At 42.5% G+C, this 26,721-nt stretch overlaps 1 protein-coding gene across 4 annotated transcripts in view; it reads left to right on the top strand.

Moving 5' to 3' along the window:
• The window catches only part of KLF7 (Kruppel like factor 7), a 105,114-nt gene extending 81,839 nt beyond the window's left edge, over positions 1 to 23,275 (top strand). For all 4 annotated transcript variants that reach the window (XM_027565530.1, XM_027565512.1, XM_027565521.1 and 1 more), the window contains 2 exons: positions 9,179 to 9,302; positions 17,103 to 23,275. In XM_027565530.1, coding sequence (XP_027421331.1) covers positions 9,179 to 9,302; positions 17,103 to 17,154 — 176 coding nt within the window. In that variant the 3' untranslated portion in view covers positions 17,155 to 23,275. The remainder of the gene's footprint in view (positions 1 to 9,178; positions 9,303 to 17,102) is intronic.
• The last annotated feature ends 3,446 nt before the right edge of the window (positions 23,276 to 26,721 follow it).

Raw genomic sequence — 26,721 nt, 5'->3', positions numbered from 1 at the left:
GAATGAGGTTCGTGACATTGTACAGGAGACAGGGATCAAGACCATCCCCATGGAAAAGAAATGCAAAAAAGCAAAATGGCTGTCTGGGGAGGCCTTACAAATAGCTGTGAAAAGAAGAGAAGCGAAAAGCAAAGGAGAAAAGGAAAGATATAAACATCTGAATGCAGAGTTCCAAAGAATAGCAAGAAGAGATAAGAAAGCCTTCTTCAGCAATCAATGCAAAGAAATAGAGGAAAACAACAGAATGGGAAAGACTAGAGATCTCTTCAAGAAAATCAGAGATACCAAAGGAACATTTCATGCAAAGATGGGCTCGAAAAAGGACAGAAATGGCATGGACCTAACAGAAGCAGAAGGTATTAAGAAGAGATGACAAGAATACACAGAAGAACTGTACAAAAAAGATCTTCACGACCCAGATAATCATGATGGTGTGATCACTGACCTAGAGCCAGACATCCTGAAATGTGAAGTCAAGTGGGCCTTAGAAAGCATCACTACGAACAAAGCTAGTGGAGGTGATGGAATTCCAGTTGAGCTATTCCAAATCCTGAAAGATGATGCTGTGAAAGTGCTGCACTCAATATGCCAGCAAATTTGGAAAACTCAGCAGTGGCCACAGGACTGGAAAAGGTCAGTTTTCATTCCAATCCCAAAGAAAGGCAATGCCAAAGAATGCTCAAACTACCACACAATTGCACTCATCTCACATGCTAGTAAAGTAATGCTCAAAATTCTCCAAGGCAAGCTTCAGCAATATGTGAACCGTGAACTTCCTGATATTCAAGCTGGTTTTAGAAAAGGCAGAGGAACCAGAGATCAAATTGCCAACATCTGCTGGATCATCGAAAAAGCAAGAGAGTTCCAGAAAAACATCTATTTCTGCTTTATTGGCTATGCCAAAGCCTTTGACTGTGTGGATCACAATAAACTGTGGAAAATTCTGAAAGAGATGGGAATACCAGACCGCCTGATCTGCCTCTTGAGAAATTTGTATGCAGGTCAGGAAGCAACAGTTAGAACTGGACATGGAACAACAGACTGGTTCCAAATAGGAAAAGGAGTACGTCAAGGCTGTATATTGTCACCCTGCTTATTTAACTTATATGCAGACTACATCATGAGAAACGCTGGACTGGAAGAAACACAAGCTGGAATCAAGATTGCCGGGAGAAATATCAATAACCTCAGATATACAGACAATACCACCCTTATGGCAGAAAGTGAAGAGGAACTCAAAAGCCTCTTGATGAAAGTGAAAGTGGAGAGTGAAAAAGTTGGCTTAAAACTCAACATTCAGAAAACTAAGATCATGGCATCCGGTCCCATCACTTCATGGGAAATAGATGGAGAAACAGTGGAAACAATGTCAGACTTTATTTTTCTGGGGTCCAAAATCACTGCAGATGGTGACTGCAGCCATGAAATTAAAAGATGCTTACTCCTTGGAAGGAAAGTTATGACCAACCTAGATAGCATATTCAAAAGCAGAGACATTACTTTGCCAACAAAGGTCCGTCTAGTCAAGGCTATGGTTTTTCCTGTGGTCATGTATGGATGTGAGAGTTGGACTGTGAAGAAGGCTGAGCACCGAAGAATTGATGCTTTTGAACTGTGGTGTTGGAGAAGACTCTTGAGAGTCCCTTGAACTGCAAGGAAATCCAACCAGTCCATTCGAAAGGAGATCAGTCCTGGGATTTCTTTGGAAGGACTGATGCTAAAGCTGAAACTCCAGTACTTTGGCCACCTCATGCGAAGAGGTGACTCATTGGAAAAGACTCTGATGCTGGGAGGGATTGGGGGCAAGAGGAGAAGGGGACAACAGAGGATGAGATGGCTGGATGGCATCACTGACTCGATGGACATGAGTCTGAGTGAACTCTGGGTGTGCTGATGGATAGGGAGGCCTGGTGTGCTGCGGTTCATGGGATCGCAAAGAGTCGGACACGACTGAACGACTGATCTGATCTGATCTCATCTGAACATAGCTTTTGGGCTGGGCATTGGGAAGAGTTTAGAAAGGATGAGCCCTTACACTTGAATTAATGGTGGGAATTCCACATAGAAGATATATTTTAACCTGTACTGTCCAAAATAGAAATATGTGTAAGCTATATATGTGATTTAAATTTTTCTAGTAACCACATTTTTAAGAAGTAAATAGAAATAGTGATAATAATTTTAACAATATATGTTAACTAACCAAAACAAAAGTGTAAAATATTCTTTACATTGCTTCAGTTTTTAAATTTTAATTAAAAGTTCAGTTCTTTAGTTGCCTTAGGCTCACTTGAATGCTCACAGCCATATATGATTCGTAACTACTACACTGGACACCACAGGTGTCAGCAGTTGTGGGATTAAGTCAAAATCCTTTCTCACCTCTCTCCGCATTCTAAAATAGGAGCTATAGCTACTTAAGGACATAAAGTTTAAATTCTAGATTATAGATCTTTAAAGAACCATTTTAAGGTGGTAATCCAGGCAATGAAGGGGCTTCCCAGGTGGCACTAGAGGTAAAGAACCCACCTGCCAATGCAGGAGACATGAGTTGCAGGTTTGATCCCTGGGTTGGGAAGATCCCCTGGAGGAGGGCATGACAACCCACTCCAGTATTCTTGCCTGGAGAATCCCATGGACAGAAGAGCCTGATGGGCTGCAGTCCAAGGGGTTGCAAAAAGTCAGACACAACAGAAGCGACTAAGGACACACACATGCCAAGTGATGAGGAGTTAACCTAACCTAGGCCAGTTTTTATTTTATTAGTTGTTTTAAAAATTAAAAAAATAGAGTAAATGTTTACATGCTCTGTAAAGTGACTAGTGCTTTTTGTAAATTCAGTAACTCAGGTCATAGCATCTATTTGGCCTTTGGATGAGCAAGTGATTAATGAATGAAAAGAATCAACATGTAGTGTAAATAAAAGAGTATGTGTTTTATTTTATGTAGTTACTATAAATGCTTTTGAAATTATGGAAAATAAAGTCCTTGTCTCATTCTTCCATCAGTCACCTAAAGAAAGTATTTAAGATTCATCTTGAATCTAAGAGGAACTCTGAGACAGTTTTCCAAAGCAGAGTTAAGAACTTGGAGTATTTTCTTGTTGTAGCAGGTACCCCCTGAGAAGCAATTGCCAAACTATGGAGTGATGTTTACTGGTTACTCTTTTTCCAATGTTAAGAAAGCGTAGTGACATTTTCTCTCTCAATGTCTTTATTCCCCAGGTAGCTTAAATTCTCTAGTGCTGCTGAGTGTGATGTGAAAGCAATTGATAGGTCTTTGCTGGTTCCCTCTAGATGTACTCAGTAGCAATATAAACCCATTACAGAGTATTTTTCCTCCTTTCTATTTTGCTTTTCTATTTCCTGATCCACAGAATTACAAATTCCTAATCCAAGTCCTAAGGGGACTAGGACCCTAACATGCCCAGACAACAGAAATCTAGTAGCTACATTTTTTTAAAAAAGAAAAGTAAATAGATGAAATTAGTTTTAACTGAAACCTGGGTACGTCAAGGTCCTGGTCTCCTTAGGAATTGGATTAGGAACTTGAAATTTTTCAGATCAGGAAGTGAATGCAGAAAATTTGCATTAGCGATGTTTATTTTCAAAAGACTTTTAATGCAAGATTCTGACACCTGTTCATACTTCATGCTACAGTCTTTGTCTTAGAGGCAAATGTATAGTGCAATACGTTTGACATATCACTTACACTCTCCCAGCCTCTTCTTCAGTGAGAACCTTTACAAATGAATTCCGTAAAATGACGCACGTGGTTTCCCAGAGGAGATGTTGCTCAGGAGACCAATCCCAGGTGTGAGTTGAAGGTTACAGGAAGATTTTCAGGATACTCCTTTTTTAGGCTCAGGTGGATAGGAAAGAAGTGGGGAGTGAGCTATGATGGTGAAGTAATACTTAATCCATTGTAGAGTTTCACAGTGTGGTCCCTGACACAGAGGTATGGCCGGGTTTAAACAAGCCAGCAATTATTTTCTGCTCTTAAGTCAGGTCAGAACGTAGAGAGGGACTGAGATCGCTTAGACTGTCCTGCTCCTCTGTGTGGACTTGGGTCTTCATTGCAAATCAGAAAGGATGCTTCATTCATGCAGTGTGTTCTACAAGGTTGAGCCAGGCCCCACTTTGGTACTGTCGGTATCACAACGAACAAAAGAGATGCCTGCATGAAGCTTATACCCTCCTAGGGGAAGCAGACAGTATGGCACACAAACATTATGCAATCTCATTTCAAAGTGACTCAGTTCAGTTCAGTCGCTCAGTCATGTCCAACTCTTTGTGACCCCATGGATTGCAGCACACCAAGCCTTCCTGTTCATCGCCAACTCCTGGAGTTTACTCAGACTCATGTCCATTGAGTCGGTGATGCCATCCAACCATCTCATCCTCTCTCATCCCCTTCTCCTCCCACCTTCAATCTTAACCAGCGTCAGGGTCTTTTCAGATGAGTCAATTCTTCGCATCAGGTGGCCAAAGTATTGGAGCTTCAGCTTCAGCATCAGTCCTTCCAATGAATATTCAGGACTGATTTCCTTGAGGATTCACTGTTTGGATCTCCTTGCAATTCAAGGGACTCTCAAGAGTCTTCTCCAACACCACAGTTCAAAAACATCAATTCTTTGGCACTCAGTTTTCTTTATAGTCCAACTCTCACATCCATACATGACTACTGGAAAAACCATAGCTTTGACTAGACAGACCTTTGTTGGCAAAGTAATGTCTCTGCTTTTTAATATGCTGTCTAGGTTGGTCATAACTTTTCTTCCAAGGAGCAAGCGTCTTTTAATTTCATGGCTGCAGTCACCATCTGCAGTGATTTTGTAGCCCCCAAAAATAAAGTCTGACGCAACTAAGTGGTCCCAGAAGATGACAAAATATGCTGCTGCTCAAAAGAGAATGCCGAGGGTAGATCTCTCTGAAGTGGAGACAGTTGAGCATTGACCTGATGGCAGCGAGGGAACAGGAGCATTCCAGGCAGAACAGGGAGCAAGTGCAAAAGCTCTGAGGTGGGAGCAGTCAGGTAGGGCATGAGTAATCGAGTTGGCCAGGGCAGATCGTGGGGATTCTATACAATAGGACCTTACAAGCTTTTGACTTCTATCCTAAAAGCAGTAGGAACCCAGTGGAACATTTACATTTTAATTTCTTCTTAACCTTTTTTGGGTCATGAACTTCTTTAGCAGTCTGGTGAAGCCTGTGGAACCCTCTACAGAATAATGTTTTTCAATGCATAAAATAAAATCCCAGAGGGTGTTAAAGAAAATAATTATATGGAAATAGAAAGATTAAAGTCCCCTGTAAGGGACATACATGCTCCGATTTATATTTTCAAAGAGTTCTTTTGGCTGCTGCAGGCAGAATAGACTGTAGGGACCAAGGCTGGAAGCACAGACACCAGTGAGCGTGGAGCTAAGATCTTCTCATTTACCCTGTAGGGCAGTGGTCTCGAAGTACAGTTGTGCAACACTGTCGTTTTGAATGCAGGGAGAAAATTTGATAACTTCTGTTTATATTTGTGTGGGGGGGGAGCAGTTAGTCGCTCAGTTTTGTCCAGCTCCTTGTGACCCCATGGACTATAACCCACCATGTTCCTCCGTCCATGAAATTCTCCAGGTGAGTTTCTAGAGTAGGTTGCCATTTCCTTCTCCAGGGAATCTTCCCAACCCAGGGATCGAACCTGCGTCTCCTTCATTACAGGTGGATTCTTTACTGCTATGCCGCCGGGGAAGACCCTGTTTATATTTAAATGACCCTAATTCCTTTAAATTTCTATATTGAGTTTATGTTTTATAATGTCCTAATGTATTAGGACATTAGTACATTTATACAATTCGTGGATTAATCTACATGTATTGGAGGTACATGTTCAGAAGGCAATGGTGACATTATTTTTTGATCAAATGTGATGATCACGATGTAGAGAGTTATTCTGTAAGAAATGGAATAGAAGCCCACTCTGCTTTCGACCACATTGCATTTCAGAGGCCATTTTGTGAGGAAGCATGAATTTGTGCCCTGCGGTATGAGTGAGCTTTAAACATGAAATTGTATTCCCCATTCTATTTTTCCTGTCCCTCTGATTTCTGAACTCTCCCTGTTTCAGGCACTACTCCTTCATTTGGTTGAGTTCTTTCTTAGTTGTTTTACATTTTTTATGAGCATTTGCAGAAATGACAACTTGTGGGTTAATTAATCAGATGTTGGGAAAATAGCTTGACGAATCGCAATAGCGTAACTTGGCTAAACTGGCAGGGCGGGGGAGCTTGTCCTCAGTGTTGCTCTGTGTAGTACCTGCTGAAGCAGGAGACAGTGTTAGGCGACACGGTTCAGAGCCAAGTCCAGCTGCGTGTAGTTTCTGTCTTACAGCTGCAACAGGGACACAGCCACTGGAAGCATGCTGTGAAATAGCTACTGGGGAGAGGGTGCTTGGTTTGTGCCAGGAATTAACAGAGCATCCACGTTATCTTCTGGGAAATAACTAAATCCTTGACATTATTTGTCAGCATAAAACAGAACAAAACTAATTTTAAAAAATACAGCAAGGGAAAAAGCAAACACTTAGAAATTAATAAAAAAACCCAAAGACATCCACTTTAATCTCCATTTTGTCTCTGTCCTTCCTGTGTCCTTCAGAGTGTGGTTGCCTATGATGGATGGGTCTGTTCGATTGTGGGATTGATTTTGGGGACCGGATGTTTCTGCTTGTTGCTGCAGAATGTCATGGCATTTCCAGATGCCTCATTGTTGCTTTTGAGGTGTGCTTGGTACCCAAGGTTCCAGGACCCTCCAGTGTTACTTGTACATGAAGGCCTTTGGGAGTAAGGGGCATTTGGAATTTCTGAAGTCTTTGGTGCCTCATTCTCCATTTTTTGTTGTTGTGTTTGCCAGATTTCCTTGAAGTAACAGAGGCTCATGGGTGATTAGTAGCATTAAGTAAATGATGCCAACAGTCCTCTCTGGTACTTCTCTCTCCAACTTGGGTCTCTTAGTTCCCCTTCAACATCCCACTCATTCAGAGCAGATCTAAAGGACATGGTCTTTCTGGTCCATTCTCCGTCAGTATACTGAGGTAACACTTCAGACTTAAAAAGACTCTCCCATTTTTCAATATTTAGGTTGCCCAGAGTGACTCCAGGCTCAGCAGGCTGGAGCCTGAGTCCTAGAAGTTTCTTTGACCGCCACTTAGACCTGTCTCCTTAGCTGCCTCTGAGAATACAGGCGAATGGGGAGGAATAGGGGTTCAGATTAACTAACCATTTACCTTGCTCCAGGCTCCAGAAATGCCTGATACACAACACCTTACGTCAACCTCACAATAGACACAGGAATCTCACCCCCATTTGACAGATGGGGACCCTGAGGCCTCGCGTCTATAACAAACAGAGTAAGATCCCAGGTGTGCTAACTCTGAAGCTGACCTGACCCCATCACGCTTCACCTTCTCTCTCTGCAGCAGGCACACTTTTCTAAAATTGTGGCTGTAAGGATCTAGAAGGTGAACTTTTAACTCTGCTTAGTGATTCTTTTTTTTTTTTTCTGGTTTCCAAAACTGAATGGGTTTCCTCCTGCGCCTCTGGCCCACCTTCATGTCCTCTTGGTTCAGTTGAAAAGAGATGCCTGTATTTCTCATTCCTCTTCTCCGTGGGTCTTACAGAGCAGCGGCTCACTAGGGCACCGATTTAATGAAATAACATTTTCCATCCTGTTTGGTTCAATTCTAGGTGATACAAATAAAGAATTGTGAACACTTTGTAGTTAGGTTTAAAGGGAAGGAGAAAGGTGGAAAGAAGAAAGCGGGTCAAGTATAGTATCTGGGCAAGGCCTCCTAAACTGCTGCCTGGTGAAAGATTGAGCTATTAAAAGTGGAGAAGTAATGGGGCAGCCGGACAACTTCGGCACTTGTGTATCTGGAAATTTCGGGTTTGGTCATTTATACTGTTTTACAGTTATGTTAATTGTATCTATGCCAGGCATTGTTCTGATTAATATATAGTACATCTGTACATTAATTTATCCTCTCCCTTTGAGGTACATACTACTATTATTTGTAAAAGAAGACAGAGGCACAGAGAAGTTTATCATCTTGCCGAAGGATAGATAGTTAAGGGCAGAACCAAAAGTTGAGCCTATGAAAGTTGGCTTCAGAGGGCTGTTAACCTCTATGCTAACCAGCCTCTCAGTGACAGGGCTGGGTAACTCTCATGATTTCAGAGATCACTTTTCTTCTTTTTAGAACCAGCCCACCATACAGTTGGAAGAGTAAATATTTGTCATGTTTGGTGACAGACGTTGATGGGTTAAAAAAAAAAAAAAAGGTCTTAGGAAAAGTCATGTACTTTCTCTCCCATATTCCTCCATCTGTATTTACTGTTCAGAAAGGTCACTTGAGCACAGAGCTTGGATTTCATGCTTCTAAGCAGCTTCAGCGTGCCTGAAACCTTGCTCTACAAATTGACTTTAAAAATATTTTGTAATAATGCGTATCACTCTCGAATATGAATGTGCTAGAGTCATTAAGTGATGATCTTCTTAAATGGGACTTTCGTGACTATATTTTACATAAATACCAGGAATCGTTAAGTGATTTTTTGTTTTGCTCTTAAATTGTAGCCTTTCCTCATGAGTGTCCATCCACTCACATTTACTGGAAGGAACCGAGGTTCTGGGAGCCCTGAGCTCTTTGCCTTGTCAGTCAGTTGCCTGGCTACACTTTGTGGTAGGAGAGAAGAGAGGGGAAAAGACTAAAAAGGCTGAAATGGTAAATTACTCTAGGTTCTGGAGAAAAATAGAATTAGAAGCATTTGTGGTTCTGATGAAAATAGCACATTTCCTTTCTGCTTGGAATGTGGGGGGTCAGAGAGCTCCAGAGAATAGAAAATAAATAAAAATTGATCCCTCTCCAGTCGAAGGAAATGCTTTGACTCTGGGAACTGAAATGACAGCTCTAGATTTGAAGATCTTGTGAAACCACTTTTGAAGGTTAAAAAAAAAAATAACAACAACAAAAGCACTAAGAGGCTTAAAAAAAATGTGACACACTATGTTAGGAAATTTAGCCTTTCAGGAATGATTTTATAGCCCTTTTCCAAGACTGAAGAGTAGGTAACAGACCCAGATCATGTTGTTCCTGTCACTGACCATGGTCATTCCATCTCTCCTTGCAGGTGAGAAGCCTTATAAGTGCTCATGGGAAGGGTGTGAGTGGCGTTTTGCACGAAGCGATGAGCTCACAAGGCACTACAGGAAACACACAGGTGCAAAGCCCTTTAAATGCAACCACTGCGACAGGTAAAGAAACTTAGAAGCTGGCGGGAAGGGAACGGGAGATGGTGAAGTGGGTGGGAGGTTGGGTTGGTCGTGCGCTCCTGGCTTCATCACAAGCCTCTCTCGAAGAGATCGGGCCTGGCGATGCCTCTTACTTCTCCATGGAGAAAACCAATTAGATAAGGGTGCCTCCTTGCATACAATCAAGAGATGATATGGATTCTCAGGTCAGTTACATGAGTATTTCATGAACACCAGAATTGTGATGGTCTCTAGATATCAGTGAGACCTAACTCCTACCCTCGAGGGGATAATGTGACAGATAATTTTAGTATAATAAGAAAATTAATAGACTAGAGAATGGTCGCCGGTAGTTTCTGATCTTTTTATTAATATCAATACCGTTTTTCTCAATGTGAGAAGTAGAAAGCCTGCATGAAGGAGGAGAGATTAGTTATAAGACTCCTTTGAAGCATTGTTAGAAATGAATTTACTGAAGAGAGTTCCCATTGTTTTGGGGGGCCTGAGCCATCCTTTCTTCTTTGAAAGTAGGTACAAAGGTCTAAAAGATGGTGAGGCTTTGAGAACTCATCCTATAATTCAATTTCAGACCTTCAGCATTTGATAGTGGAAGAAAGAGCACGTAGCAACAGACACTACACAAGTAATAGTATCTGACAGCCCTGGCATTATCAACCAATAAACCCCAAAATGGAGACTCTGCAGGCCAAGGTGAAGGCAGGATTAGGTTTAGACGTAATCAAATAATGGGCTTGCATCTGAGCGTGTTATCCTTCTAATCCTATTTCTGTGTTTAAAAGGAAGCTTAAGAAAATTAACCATCTTTTTAATGCAATATTAAAGGTCTCGGTTATGATGAGAAAAATGCTTCTAATACGATAAAAGCCCTGAAAGCCTCAGGGTTCCCCGGCTCGGCCCCTTGCTCGCAGGGTGGCAGGAGGGGTGTGCAGGATGTCCGCAGAGGCCTGGCTCTCCGGTGGAGGAAATGCGATCGCTTTTGCATCCTGCCTCCCCCAGCCCCCTCACCAGACCTTCCTCTGGTGCAGAGCAGGACAGGAGTGGCCACGTTTCATGGGTGGCCAGTGCCTTGGTGCTTCTTTAAGATGCTTATAAAGAAGCATTCACGTTGTTCTTCCCCCCTTTTTTTTTTTTTCCTTTTTCCTGAAGAGCCTATTTTCCTCTTATCTTCATTCTGGAAGAACTAAATAAAGCCCCCATGCCTCCTGGAGCCCAAAGATAACCTCCCACCCCAAGGCTGAGGAAGTATACTCCATGAAGCTATTGTCTGTCCGTCCCTTAGAGCTCTCTTCTGCTACTCCAAAATACAACCTGTTTGTCATTTCTGCCCCATTCACCTCAGAGTCCCCCTGAATTTATAGAAATCAGCAGCTATTCTCCTATAGATTATATTTCAGTGATGTTGATGTTGCTCCACAGTCCTATGAGGAAGGGCATTATATCAGTGGGGGTGAAGATATATCCTTTGTGAGTTATCAGAGTGTGGTGGTAGTAGGTACACATGAGTCATCCTTCCCTGAAAGGTGGTGAGGCTATTATTTGGAAATCGTGCTTTATGGATAGCCATAAGCCTTGGAAACAGGCAAAGAATTGTTATGGGGAAATTGCCAGACTTAGTATTCCTCTTAAGTCAACTGAGTTATTAAGCAGTATTCAACTGTCTATGCTGGAGAAGGGGATGACAGAGAATGAGATGGTTGGATAGCATCATCAACTCAATGGACATGAATTTGAGCAAGCTGCAGGAGATAGTGAAGGATATGGCATGCAGTCCATGGAGTCAAAAAGAGACACGACTGAGCGACTGAACAACAACAATGCATCTCTCCAGCACTTAACATATTAGGATTAAACCTGACTGATGTATATGGAGAAATAATTTCAAACCGACTGGATATTTCAGTGTAGGAGATGTCAGGGATGGGTAGTTCAGTTAGTCTTTTGCTTGATTTTCCTCATCAAAATATACTCTGGTTTCTGGAGCTAGAAGTTTGCTGAGCAGATGGTACAAACTCTGTGATATGGTATTTGGGGCAGCTGGCGAGTAGCTCAAACTTCTGTGGCAGGAGAGTCAGTGCCTTTCAGCAGTGTCAGAAACCAGGGGGTGGAGCCTCGTTAGTGTCTCCTGACAGGCAGCACCTTGTACTTCAGCTGCAGGAACTGTGCTGAAAATAGAGCAGGTCTGGGAGGTGGCACGGGGAGCTGGAGTGGTCCCAAAGTGATGGAAGGAAAGCCTGGAGTGACCGCGGACTTGGCATTCCTTAGAAGACTTTTACCTTCAAAAAAAGAGGACATTTATAGCCCTTAGCAGAGCACTGGATCCTGTTGGAGTATGTATGAGCCTGAGAAATCTCTCTCTTGCCTCATACAATTGAATAATCAGACTGCCCTGTCGGCATGCGTGCTAAGTCACTTCAGTCATGCCCAACCCTTTACCATCCCACAGACTGTATCGCCCACCAGGCTCCTCTGTCCGTGGGATTTTCCAGGCAAGATTACTGAAGCAGATTGCCATTTCCCTCTCCAGGGGATCTTCCTGAACCAGGGATCAAACCTGTATCTCTTAGGTCTCGTGCATTGAACGGTGGGTTCTTTACGACTAGCGCCACCTGGGAAGCCCTCAGACTGTGCTACTTAGAGGCTGAACTAAGTAAGATTGGGGTTTCTTGACCTTAAAGCAGGTACCAAGTCTAACTTATACTTTTATTTTGCCTATAGGGTAAATTAAAAAATACATGAGTTCTTGTTTGTTTCGCTAACATTTCAAATTGCTAAATGTCACAAAAGCCTCTGTTCCTGGCTTTGAAAAATTGGAAGATCTGGTAACAGTGGACTCACGTTCACAGGTGGCCATAGTTTTCTGGAGCTGAATAGTCACCGCTGCCTTTGGTAATGGTCCTGTGATTACTCGTTTCTCTTCCCCCTCCCTCACCACGGTCTCCCAGCGTGAAGGCAGGGCATCGGTTGCTGTGCAGCATGTCCAGTTATCTCCTTTTAATGAAGAGCAACATTCTTTTATTCACAGAAGTAGAATCAGATGGTTTAAAAATGCTGTGTGTTTCTTACTCTTGACCCATTGCACCCATTTACTTTATCTGCCTGACCTTAAAGACATTAAGTTTTGTGACCTCTGGCTTCAGGTCTGGGGAGAAAGCAATGAGGTGTTTGGGCTGTCTTACCATCAAACTGCGCAGAAGAGCCCACTCAGTGATCAGGTGCTTAAAGGGATGAGTGTTGTTTCTCAGCCCATAGAGCAAGAGGCTGCTGATGGTAGTAAGCAGGGCTGTTTCCATAAGTAGCCATATGCAGCTATAACCCAAGGAGCCTGCTCCACGGTAGTACCTCCAAGATCCTAGAAGTTCAGAGGAGGCATTTTGATCTTTGATCTCTTGGTCAGCCCACTTATAGGTGGTGAGAAACATCAACCTATACCTAGCCCTTTGGGGCCCTGGTGCGTTGCTGTTGGCTCAATGCCCATGTGACTTTAGGGGGCCCTTTTCATCAGCAAGAGAAATGAAAATAGGGGTTTGGCTAGTTCTCTGCAGTAAACAAATTTTAGTCATTAAGAACTTTCTTATTTAAGGTCATCTGACAGCTGTACAGTCCTAAATACCCGCTGGGGGTATATTACCCTTAGAATTACTAGATTCTGCATTTCTAGATGCAGAGTTTATCTATTACTTTTTACTTTACTATTCCTATGTGGAACTCAGTAAGTATAATTTAATAAATATAAATTAATCATGACTAAGTATCCTACTGGTATATTGGATTTAAATAAGACCTCAACGGTGAGGGACCCAGTCTCATTCTAAATCCATGCTCTTCCTAGAATTTTAACAAACAATGATGCTAGTTTGATTCAGGAGGGGTGTGATCATATTTTATACCATGTTAAAGGATTGGTTGGGTTTTCACTTTTTTTTTTTTTCTGAAAGAATTTAAAGAGTAAAGACAGATGCTTATACAGATTGCTAGTTACTCAGCACAGGTTAAGCAGTTGGTTAAAGGAGAATGAAAGTATGGAACACATACAGTACTGAGTGGTTATTTCAAATGAAGTCCTAAATCAAGAATGCTGTTGTCCCATGCGACTTCCCTGGTGATCCAATGGTTAAGAATCCACCTGCCAATGCAGGAGACATGGGTTCAATCTCTGGTCTGGAAAGATTTCCACATGCCATGAAGCAGCTCCTGAGCCCCATGAAACCTAGTAATGCTCGTGCTCTGCAAAAAGGGAAGCTACCGCAGTAAGAAACCTGCATACCTCAACTAGAGAGTAGCTCCCATTTGCTGCAACTAGAGAAAGCCCACGTGCAGCAGCAAAGACCCAGGACAGCCAAAAATTAATTCATTAATTAATTTTTTAAAAATACTGTTGTCCCGTATGTTCTCAGGATGTGGAAAAGAAAAGAGAAAGATTTTGTACTAGTAGCAAAGACTTCTGCTTTGCTCCTTACCATCTCGAATCCCTGCTTGCCTCTTTTGAACACACAGAGTTCTTGGTACATGCTCTGTGGCTTTCTTGCAGAGCCTTGCTGCTCAGGCTTGACCAGATTAACTTCTGGATTCATTTTCTAGTTGCTGACGTTGCCAGTTGTCACAAGTTTAGTATCACCCTTATTTATCTTTACAGATTTATCATTTTACAGTTCCTTGGGTTAGAAGTCCAACACAGATCTCCCTGGGGGTAAAATCAAGATGTGGGTTGCTCTCCATTCCCTTCCTGAGGCTCAAGGGAAGAACCCATTTCCTTGCCTTTTCCAGCTTTCAGCTTTGTACATGTTCCTTGGCTCCTGACCCCATTTCTTCATCATCAAAGCTATTGAGTCCTTCTCTCTGGTTTTCTCTTTTAATTCCCTTTTCCATTTTTAAAGACCCTTGCAGTGACATTGGGTCTACCCAGATAATCCAGAGTAAGCTTCCCATTTGAAAGTCAGCTAACCAGCAAATTAATTCCACCCACAACCTTAATTCCCCTTTGCCTTTGAACATAACATATTCACAAGTTCTGGGGATGAGGTGCAGGTATTTGGGGAAGACCGTCCATCAATTGTGACTACTACCAGTTCTTTAAACGGACAGTTCAGCTTGACCTTCTGCTCAGCCTGAGAACTGGGTATGGCTGAAAGCATGGGCTCTGGAGTCAAGGCTACTTGGGTTCAGATTTTGGCTTTGCTTCTTTTTGATGAATATCTCATCTGGTAATGGGGCTAAGAATGGTACCTTCTTTATAGAGTTCTTGTAAGAATGTTAATTTCAGAGAAATACCTACAAAAAGAACTTCCCGACTTAGATCTTCTTTCTCTACGCTGTTGAGATGAAGGAAGGAGAGAAGGAAGAAAGGAAGAGGGAAAGGAGAAAGGGAAAGAAAGAGAAGAGGCAGTGGATAGTACTAAGTGTGCCCTCGGCACAGGACAAACACTAAATTCCCTGCAGGCTGTACTGCTTTTTCTTATACCGGTGACATCAAGTACTTGCTTTTAAAGAAAATTTATCACTCTTCTATAGTAAATCAAATCCCCTTTAGATGCTATGCCAAGGAATTATTCAAGTATCTTGCTTATACCAAAATCAGAGCCCCAAATAAGCAGTTATGGTTAGAATTACTGTTATTCAATATGTTACTGAATTAGATCACTTTCTACTCTTATTTTTCCTGTTATGATAATTTTTTTTTTCATTTTACTTTGTTCTATTTTGCTTCATTTTCTTGAGGTTCTATCCGGCATGTGTATCTGAGAAATGAACACAAACAGTGCGTGGAGAGTGCTGGGGTCAGCAGATAGGGCCAGGGGTTTTCTCTTTCTTTGTTTTAGGAATGAACAAATACAGGGAAATTCTGCCCTGAACAGGAACCCTTGCTGACCTGAGCAGAACAGCTTACTAACATACCAGCTAGAGTTTTGAACTGGAAGGATGTCTCAGGAAGTGTCTCAGGGGACCTGGGAACTTTCTCCCAGGTAGGATGGAGACCAGTGTCTAGAGCTGGATCTAAGGGAGAACTCACACCCAGAACTCAGAATGACTGCTGTCTGACGCACTGACTTCCCTGGGATTCCAGCCCAAGAACCTGAGACTGTATGTAGGCCTTGGAGATGCAGAAATGGCCACTCTATAAGTAGAGAACCCTGACTCAGTCCTGAGTTAGCTTCCAGGGTTTTTTATTAGCTCCTATAACTAAGACGAACAGAATTCGATTTGTCTTCACACTTGGCTGAGTCCAGGTGCTTAGATGTTGTCCTTAGGACTAGAAACTCTCTTCCTTCCTACCCCTTCGCCTGTTTTTCTCTGTTAATTTCATTCTCAAATAGGCTCTTTCCCCCGCATGGACACCCACAGCTCCTATCTTAGTGTCTAAGCCCCAGTGGAAAGAGAGCGTCTCTCTTCCAATAGTTTCAGCAAATGTCCCAGAACTTGCTCTCATTGACCTTTGTGGATCACATGACTGTCACTAAGCAGATGACTGTGGCCATCACTTCAGCCTTAGGAGGTGGGTTAGCCGCATACAGCTGAGAATGTGGAAGAGTTACCACCCAGGGCAAAATCAAGTGGGTGGTGTTAAAGAAGGGAAGGAGTGAAAACAGCCACTGCTTTCACTCTGAGGTTGACAAAGGGATTCAGTGGCCAACCTTGGGTTCCAGAAACCGTTCAAAGAATGGGTTTAGACATCTGCCTGGCTTCTCACCCCACGACTGCCACTCATTGGCTGTGTGACCCCAGCCTCAGGGTCCCTACCACATGAATGCCCACGAAAAGAGTGTGAAGATTTACCATGGTAAATCTGAGGATATTGTTGTTGTTTCTGTTCAGTCGCTAAGTTGTGTTTGACTCTTTGCGACCCCATAGACTGCAACATGCCAGGCTTCCAGGTCCTTCACTCTCTCCCGGAGTTTGCTTAAATTTATGTCCATTGAGTCTAGGGTAGTACTGGAGAAACACCAAGCACATGCCTGCATATGACACCATTATTAATAAACATGAGCTTTTCCTCCCTTTGAATGTGGAGTGCCCATATAGACCTGCAGATATCACAGGCAGCATTTCTGGGCTTCCATTGTAAAACTTAAGACTGAAATCTGGGTGTTGAAATGTTAAGAGTGTCATCATTTGATAGTACAGGCTAATCGTTCTTTGTAGTGTATGAGCATGACACACATTATTTCCAAAACACTTTTACATTTGTTTCTTCTTTAATGATGACAATCGCAATAATAATATTTAATATTAATCAAGATTTTACCATTGGCTGGGCAATTTTCTAAGCACTTTACATAGATCATCTCACTTAATCCTCACAACCAATCTATGAAATAAGTGCTCTCAATTTTCCGCATTTTATTGAGGAGGAATTAAGATACCAGGCTTCCCTAATGGCTCAGATGGTAATCTGCCTGCAGTACAGGAGATCCGGGTTGGATCCCTGCATCAGGAAGATTCCCTGGAGAAGGGAATGGCTACCTACTCCAGTATTCTTGCCTGGAGAATTCCATGGACAGAGGAGCCTGATGGGCTACAGTCTGTGGGGTCGCAAAGAGTCAGACAGAACTAAGCAACTAAGACTTAAGACACTGAGAGGTTAAGTTGCTCCATCACACAGCTATTGCAGGAGGTGAACCCAAGCATTCTGACTGCTGAGCTCACCTGCCCTGTATACCTCGTTTCCCAGTACACATGCACTGCCTCTCTCTCTCTTTTAGGGCTAATTCATTTTCTAAGGGGTGATGGAAGTTGAGTTCTTTATGCAGATCTCTGTAATATCCTTGTTTTTCTTATCTTCTCTAGGTGTTTTTCCAGGTCTGACCACCTCGCCCTCCATATGAAGAGACATATCTAAAAAACCTGAAGGCCAGAGTTGCCATGGCGTCGGCTGGCCGTTGTCTGAAGGAAATGCCACGAGGCAGGGGGCTGGACTTCAGGCGGGGACCCATTGCCTCGCAGAAGAAAGTTCTCACTTATTAAACCTCTGTGTACACACACACACAGACACACACACACACACACGCACTCACACATAGACACACACACACACAGTCATGCACTCAGCTATATTTAAAATATATACGTCTATCTTTATGCCTTGCCCTAGCCAGATGGTAGAAGAAGAAGAAGAAAGAAACCAGGTGAACTCAGCAAGGCAGTCTGGCTGCTTACTTCAGCGCTATTGGAATTATTTCCCGCTGTTGCCAATGGAAATCAAAGAAAATGGATGTGACGTCTCTACAGGTGGACGGCAGTAAGAGGGGCTTATTTAACTTGCTTCTCAGTGCAACTTGATAGGAGAATACAACGTCTTAAAGTTGCATATGTGTAGCACTAATGTTTCTTTTTCAATAGTTGGGGGAAAATGACCTAGCAAACCAAATTGCAGTTTGGTAGCCAAAATTAACTCTCGGTTTATTTGTCCTTTGTGTGTGAAAAGTCCTACTATTCCGTGCGTCCGACTTCCTCACAGAACTGTTGATCAGTTTTGGTTCTTAGTACTATTGAGATCTTTCCAGTCGATACCAACGGCCTTAGCGGCGGCAGACTCCGGAATAACACCTTACACCTTTCTGGCCTGCATTTCTCTAGACTTCACTCTCCAGGTCTCCAGGGAAGAGTGTTCTTTTCTTACTTTTTGACTCTTGCACACCATATGCACTAGGGATTCTGGAAACTTCTAGCATGACTGCAAAGTGGCCAAGAGAATAAAGTCCTTGATGATCAATCACAGTGTATCCCTTGAGCCTCACCTTATTGCCAGTGCTAGATTTTTTCTTTTTAATCTCTCTGTTTTTTGCTAACGAAAACTTGAAAAGCTTATTTGGAAGCTTAAATGTTTTATCTTTTCTCCATGGACTAAACCTCTCCAGGACTCTCTCTCTCTCGTCACCTGGATGTCCAGCTCTCGAAGCAGCCAATCAGATGGGACATCACACTTTTTTCATCCCCCCTGAGGCATCCTGACCTCAGCTCATAGTGATCAACCCCGTGCTGTGTGTCACTGCTACCCTAACAACCAGTTTCAGCGTAGATGTCGCTAGTCTCAAAGGGCAGCTGCATATTGAACGTAACTCTGGGTTATGACCTGACAAAAAAAGCCAAAAATATCCCTCTTTCCAGGAATGGGGAGAACGGAGGATGCCTCCCAAGTCTAGTGGCTTCAAAAACCATCACCCTCTCTTCCTGTCTCATACCCACTGAGTCATGTCACCCCACTTGTTAAAACACACAATTCAAAATGCTGTTGTGGGAATAAAGGGTGGACATTTAAGGAAAGGGTTGAGATATTTCTCTCATGGTCTGTGTAAAAGGAGAGACATATTTCTGATTTTTTAATTTTTTTGGCTAGGCCCACCATGACTTGTGCCCTAGAGCACCTGGGATCAACAGAGGCCTCACTTTTACTCTGCAAGCTGACTCCGAGGGGGTTCCATGCCTCACTTTCCATCCCCCACACACATCCAGTATCGGTCTCCATCATCTACCCGCATTCTTAGCTAGTTGGCACTGGCCTCAACTCCAAAGACTGCCTTTAGGACCATTAAATGGCCTATGCAAGCAAGTGGGGTGGTTATTAGGGCAGATTGTATATTTTGTATATTCTGGGACCATCCCTTCAAGACACGTCTAAAAAAACAAAAATGGCATTTGGTCCGCCCATGGTTGCTGCTCCTTCATACCAGCTGGCTCCTCTCCTGCCCTCCTTTGACTGTTTGACTCATTGACTGTTAAAATGCCACCCCATACCTATTTGGGATGCAAAACTGAAGTCTTTGAAAGGAAATATAAGAAACACAGATTCATTTATGACAGCAAACTTCAAGATCCTTGGCATTTGGTTTCTCAGCTTTCTGCAAACTTTGATTTCACTGAAATGTTGAAACTACTCGTCTGAGGGCAGAGGAGCCTCCTTATCACAAATGCTGTAGCTGCCAGTTGGACACTTGGGGCATTCTGAGGTCTGGCCCTTCAAGTTTTCTTTCTCTTTTTTCCTTTTTTCAATTTAGACCAAAAACAAAAAAGAAAAACCACCCTAAACACACACACAAAATCTGCCCATTTGCCAGAGGCAATTATGTATATGTTAGTCAGAGGGTATTTTAAAAAATCAGTTTTATTCCAAAGATTTAAAACTAGACATGACTTAGAAACATTTCTGGAGCACTGCTTGCTGACAATCTCGTAGTTCTCGACTGCATTTGAGTGCGTTTGTAGCCAGTCCATCAGGGCGGACCATGGGATTATATTTGAATGTGTGGTTCATCCTTTCTGGATGAAGGATGTGTGAGGGACCTTGAACCTCAGCTGTATTAAACTGTAGCGCCTCCAGTCAGTGCACTAGACGAAACTTTAGACACCCCAGATTTTGTTGGTTTGTTGATTTCCCTTTCTAGAGCAGCCTCCAGCATGACTGCACGCACAGTCCCAGTGATGGCATTAGCCGTGGCTGCCACGATTTACAAATGTTCTCTCCCCCGCTGGAGCTGCTCTTGCCTCTCGAAATGCTATTATTAAGGGTTTATAATACTTAATTTAATTTTTGAACTGACCAATGCAAGGCTCTATTAAAAAGAAAGTTTAAAAAAATGCAAAAGAGTAATCATTGCTTGTTCGCTCCCCGTTGTCATCTATGGTCTTGAAAAGATCTCATTTGAATGTGACAGAACAAAGGCCCTTGGGTCTTCATCAGTGTCTGAAATATTGGGCAATTCTCCTCTCTTTTATATCAGTGAGGTCCTTTGTAATCTGCTCCTGACCTTTCTCCAAGCAGGGCGCACTGAACCTTGATGGTGGGGCTTGCTGGCTCCAAGCATTTGTTGACCGAGAATTGGCCTGAGAATTTGGTGGGTGCTAAGCGTATGGCTTTGAAACTGTTCTTGTGTAGCCCGATTGACACCTCTGAACGCTAACCAGTCCTGTCTGTTGTGGGGTGGGGAGAGCGGTAGTCATTTGGGCATGTTATCAAGTATCCATCCTCTCTGAAATGGCAGAGATGGTTGGAAGGAGCCTGCTGGAGTGAACAGGCTTTCTGGGAAATAACCTGAAGCTAGTTTGCTTCCAAGAGGACAGGTTATTCAAAGCAGTGCTTTAGTGGACAGTTGAAACATATTAAACCATTGTCTCATTTAAATTGGTAACTCCCAGCATTCCAGGATATCTCCAATTTGAAAGGAAAAACCTGTCATGGTGTTTCTTGTAGTGGTCCTCCGAAGCACGCTTTATCCAGGGTTCAGAGTGTAATGTATAGAAAAAGAGTGTTTCGAAGCCATTGACAGTTTTTTTTTTATTTCAATTTGTGCTTCTTTCTCCTACCACATGACTGTAAGTCAAAGATGTGGAAACCTGAAATTATAATGCTGCTCCTAGCTACTGGCCTCCTGCCCCACTGATGGTTCATTGGCCCAGCTTAATGCCTGGTGGTTGATGAGTATTATGTCCAGAAAAAGAGATGTTTGGATTCCATGACAAAGCTGCGTTTTATAAATATATCGGAGACCCCCCAAAATGAACTTCATGCTGACCATTTCCTTCTCCTCTCTGTGCTCTTCCTTACAAAGCCCTTCAAGTATCCCTTGTCCACCCCTCCTGCACCTCTTGTGCCCTTTTTACATCTTTGATTGCCTGACGATAACAGGGTAAAAAAGACAGCCAACCTCACGCATGATTAGTAGAACTGATTCCTATGTTAAAAAAAAAATCTTTGAATCTAGAAGCCAGAGAAGATTTTTTTTAAGGACTTCAGTTTGGGATAAGCTTCCAGATTAGCCATGTCTATTTGCATCAAAGGGGAAGTAAATGGGACTTGCAGGGCGGCTCACCCAGTGCATTCAGGATGTCTGCCTATAGCCCCAACTCCTGAATTCTATGGCAAAGTCAAAAGACGTGAACTCAAATGGCAAGAACAACAGGACTTGGTGATTAATGTTACTGGTTCATAATGGTTTCCTGTATGGAAGTCACTTCATAAAATATAAAATACAGTGCAAAGTGCAAAATGGCTTCTCTTTTGCATGAGTTGGTTTTAGGAGAAGGAAGGTTGGGAAAGTCGGAGATGCAACATATTAACTACAAAAACCAGGTTCATTGTTTCTTTAAAAAAAAAAATCTTATGAGGTCCAGCATTTCTGGCTACAGTTTTGCACCCAGATCTTTGCCAAAGTGAAAATTCATTAAGTAGAACCTGGTTGACATCTACCTGGGGACACTTTCCTGGCATCTTCCTGAAGTGGCCACTGCCAAGTCGGGGGTGGAGGCAGGAGGAGAGAATTTGCATTCCAGCTCTGGATGTGTTTCGGTAAACATGGTGATATCTCAGTTTGAAAACTAGAGGGGCTGTTCTGAGTATACATCAATGCCTCTTTGATGGTCTACTTTCCTCAGTGAGGATCTTTGGAAATACTTGAGATGGAACAACGAAAATGTGTCAAAGGAAGCAAAAACTCCTTGTAAATGTGAGATCCCATGACTAACTGCCTGAGGCTTCAGGGTTTTCTCTTACTTTTAACACTCGCTTAAATCTCCTCTGTTGGTTCCTAATGGATCCCAGTAAAGGGAAAAATAAAGCTGTAATTTAACTTTCTTATGTGCACCCTTCCAAGATAGTACTGTATTCTTCAGGTGTTTTGCATTTACGTATAAGTGCTCGGGAAACAGGTATCAAAAATGGAGAGAGAAATCCCAGGCTGTCACTTCACGAATATCCCAAACGAGATACTCTTTTTCAAACAGGGCTCCCTCTCAGCAGTCACGAGGGGACGTTGATGCGTTCTTTGTTGGGGACTGTTTATACAATTTTTTTTCAACTGTGAGCTTTGGAATCGTAAACTGCTTTGACTCCAGCTTCTGTCTACTGCCATAAAAAAGGACCCCACACCAGAATAATGAGGGTGGTATGTGTGCATGCAGCTAGACACGTGTGCACGTGTACCTAATGTACCTTCGCAGAAGGAAAACAGTTAGGCTACTGACGTTTACGAGGAGTAGCCACCAGTGCCTAATATCTTTTGGGGGGATGGATGCTTATAATTGCCAGTATATTGAAAACACACTGGGAGTTCCACATAGAGGGGAGGGGCTGAGGGTGGGGAGAGGGGACATTTTAACCCTAGGCCTTTGGACTCCAGGCAGAATGATTTCTGCAGATCTCGGTCCTGAAAGGCTTTGGGGCTCATCGGCTGGTCCTCAAGCTTTTTTATTTTTGTTTTTCTCAGCATGCATTTTCAATCTGAACCCAGACTTAGTTGAATTTATCTTTCACTTCTGCTTCATTCCAGGGAGGAAAAATACACCTGTTATGGCCAAGATCTCCTTGATAACACAGAGGCAAAAATAAATGTTTAATGTTTTTGAAGCCTCCCCCTTCCTTTCCATAAATCTCCCCAAACTCCTTCTCTCTTGTCACCCCCTCCCTCCTCCCACCACATGGCTTCCTAGCCACCACCACTTTTCTTTCAAATCTCTCTTATCCTCTTAACAGTTGCTTGAAGAACTTTGTTTTTGCACTATACATTTTCTTTTGCCAGATGTGTCTAACAAGTGTGTTTGGAGAGACCTACTCCCAGCCCCCACCCCTCCCCCACCTCCCTCGGTCACATGCTCTCAGGCCTTCTCTGGTATTTATAATATATCACAGAAGTACCCAGTCTTATAGCCCTCGGTTATGCCTTTTTTTGACATTTTATTTTTTTTAAGCTTTTTATATATATATATATATAAATATATTACTTTGTCAAGTTTTTTTGCTGTACAAAAGTCTTAAGATTTAAAACTATTATTTGTATTATATGATGGTGGTATGTTAATGTTACAAAATTATTAATGAAGAAAAAATTTATTTTTGTTACTGGTCTGTTTCATAATTCTTTTTTAAATTGGTATATTGTAAGATATCTATGCAAAAAATGTTATGTGACGCATTTTTATTTAAGAATGTAATATGTGTAATAAACAGTAGAATGTGTTTGGCCTTGGAATGCCTTACTGTATTTCTCCTTAGCTTATTTCATTGGAGAGAAAAAAAAAATCCTCAAAGAGACTAAAATGGGCCCTTATATGCCTCATGAGAGTTTTCTTTCTCAGAGAGAGAAAAGGAAAGTGAAAGATTGTATTAGATCATTTTTCTTCGTTTTGGGAGGCTGTTGGGTGTGTGTGTGTACGCGCACGTGTGTGTGTGTATTTTATGGTTTCAGTGAGGTAGCTCAGATCCCAAATATGAAGGAACACTGAAGGCAGTTTATTTCTTCAAGGAGAGGAAGACGGCAAATGGTTGGAAGTTATGAAAAGCAATATTTTAGAACGAAGTGGATTGTGGGATGTTATTTGTTTTGGGGGTTAGAAGCAACTTATTGAAAGCAGTTTATTTGGTGAGAGAAGGGGAAAGATTGTTATGTGATGGCATTAAATACAGCAGCTTTGGAAACGATAACTTGAAGCAGTTGGTGGAGGGAGGAAGGAAGAAGGACAGAGGTGAGTGAGAAGGAATCATTGAGGTAAGGGGTCGGAGAGTCAATATAAATTGAAGGGGAAGATCAATGACAAAGTGGGGACGAGATGGCTCACCAGAGATAGAGCCATGTGTGTGGCTAGGCATAGTACAGGAAGGTAGGTGCAAGCATAAGCAGCCTCCAGCACTGAAAAGGAGGAGCTGGAGAGCCTGGGAAAGAGTCTCAGAATAGAAAACAATACTTTCTAAAATTTTTCTTCCATACACTTCCAGGAAAGAACATCCACATTAGCAGGAAGGCAGAGAACCTAGTTGATGTTAGAATCCTGGGACCCCTCAGAGAGCAAATCTCTGAAAAAAGTGCTATCGTTAACTGGGAGCAACAGCGAACCCCTCACTTGTCACCTACCAAGGCCACAGGGCTCTCAAGCTTTCCTTTCACACTTCAGTTTACAGAAACAAATAACAATGGCAAATCACTTCTATCCCTCCTCCGATGAATCTCATGAGAGAGTTTTCTATTTTCCCATTGAAGATCGTGACTATAGTGACTGAACTTGCTGCGTGGGCGCAGGCATGTCTCTGAACAGGAACATGGGTGTGAAGAGTGTTGCAGTGAGCTGGGAAGGGAAACTGAATGATTGTGACCTCCATCTAATAAAACTGAAGGGGAAAGAACAGTAGATGCTTCAGGGGTCAGGAAAATGGTTGTGACCATTGTAAACATCTGCGCCCACATCTTTCAAGTAGGCAGGTGAGCTGGGCAACAAGGCAACCAGGCAACTCAAAGCCTTCTGACAAAAAACTACAGGCTCCGGTGGGAAAAAAACACTGGGCCCAGAGTCCTTGGCCCTACCTCCTGGTTCTCTGGTCATTTAGTAGATCCATGACTTGTGAAGTCATTCAACCATCTCATAACCAAAGTCATTGGCTTAGAAGTCAGTTTGTTCAAGGAAGGATAGGATAACATTGCTGTATTACTTAGAACAAGACTTATTTTTCTGTAAGAATGAGCCTCACATGTCAAAGCATATCAAATTGAACATTTCAAGTGGGCGACAGCATCACTGTGCTGAGATAATAAGAGGGGAAGCTGGTAACTGTAATCTTTTTGCCATAAGGAAAGGAGATGGTTTACATAATTAAATATTCTCGGTTCAGTTCAGTCACTCAGTCGTGTCTGACTCTTTGTGACCCCACAGACTGCAGCACACCAGGCCTCCCTGTCCAGCACCAACTCCCAGAGTTTGCTCAAACTCATGTTCATTGAGTCTGTGATGCCTTCCAGCCATATCATCCTCTGTTGTCCCCTTCTCCTCCTGCCTTCAATCTTTCCCAGCATCAGGGTCTTTTCAAATGAGTCAGTTCTTCACATTAGGTGGCCAAAGTACTGGAGTTTCAGCTTCAACATCAGTCCTTCCATTGAATGTTCAAGACTGATTTCCTTTAAGATGGACTGGTTGGATCTCCTTGCAGTCCAAGGGACTCTCAAGAGTCTTCTGCAACACTACAGATCAAAAGCATCAATTCTTCGGTGCTCAGCATTCTTTAGAGTCCAACTCTCATATCCATACATGACTATTGGAAAAACTATAGCTTTGACTAGACGGACCTTTGTTGGCAAAGTAACGTCTCTGCTTTTTAATATGCTGTCTAGGTTGGTCATAACTTTTCTTCCAAGGAGCAAGTGTCTTTTAATTTCATGGCTGCAATCACCATCTGCAGTGATTTTTTAAGCCCCCCAAAATAAAGTGTGCCACTGTTTCCACTGTTTCCCCATCTATTTGCCAAGAAGTGATGGGACCAGATGCCACGATCTTAGTTTTCTGAATGTTGAGTTTTAGGCCAAGTTTTTCACTCTCCTCTTTCACTTTCATCAAGAGGCTCTTGAGTTCTTCTTCACTTTCTGCCATAAGGGTGGTGTCATCTGCATATCTGAGATTATTGATATTTCTCCCTGCAATCTTGATTTCAGCTTGTGCTTCATCCAGACCGGTATTTCTCATGATGTACTCTGCATATAAGTTAAATAAGCAGGGTGACAATATACAGCCTTGACGTACTCCTTTCCCCATTTGGAACCAGTCTGTTGTTCCATGTCCAGTTCTAATTGTTGCTTCTTGACCTGCATACAGGTTTCCCAAGAGGCAGGTCAGGCGACCTGTTATTCTCATCTCTTTAAGAATTTTCCACAGTTTGTTGTGATCCACACAGTCAAAGGCTTTGGCATAGTCAATAATGCATAAGTAGATGTGTTTCTGGAATTCTCTTGCTTTTTCAATGATCCAGCGGATGTTGGCAGTTTGATCTCTGGTTCCTCTGCCTTTTCTAAATCCTGCTTGAACATCTGGAATTTCACAGTTCATTGAAGCCTGCCTTGGAGAATTTTGAGCATTACTTTGCCAGGGTATGAGATGAGTGCAATTGTGTGGTAGTTTGAGCATTCTTTGGCATTGACTTTCTTTGGGATTGGAATGAAAACTGACCTTTTCCAGTCCTGTGGCCACTGCTGAGTTTTCGAAATTTGCTGGCATTTTGAGTGCAGCACTTTCAAGCTTCATCCTTTAGGATTTGAAATAGTTCAACTGGAATTTCATCACCTTCACTAGCTTTGTTCGTAGTGATGCTTCCTAAGGCCCACTTGAGTTCGCATTCCAGGATGTCTGGCTCTAGGTGAGTGATCACACCATCATGATTATCTGGGTCGTGAAGATCTTGTTTGTATAGATCTTCTGAGTATTTGCCACCTCTTAATATCTTCTGCTTCTGTTAGGTCCATACTATCACTGTCCTTTATTGAGCCCAGCTTTACATGAAATGTTCCCTTGGTATCTCTAATTTTCTCAAAAAGATCTCTAGTCTTTCCCATTCTGTTGTTTTCCTCTATTTCTTTGCACTGATCACCAAGGAAGGCTTTCTTATCTCTCCTTGCTATTCTTTGGAACTCTGTATTCAAATGGGTATATTTTTCCTTTT

This window comes from Bos indicus x Bos taurus, chromosome 2 (assembly GCF_003369695.1).
Source record: "Bos indicus x Bos taurus breed Angus x Brahman F1 hybrid chromosome 2, Bos_hybrid_MaternalHap_v2.0, whole genome shotgun sequence".
Classification (NCBI taxonomy): domain Eukaryota; kingdom Metazoa; phylum Chordata; class Mammalia; order Artiodactyla; family Bovidae; genus Bos; species Bos indicus x Bos taurus.
This window is presented reverse-complemented; position numbering and strand designations above follow the sequence as displayed.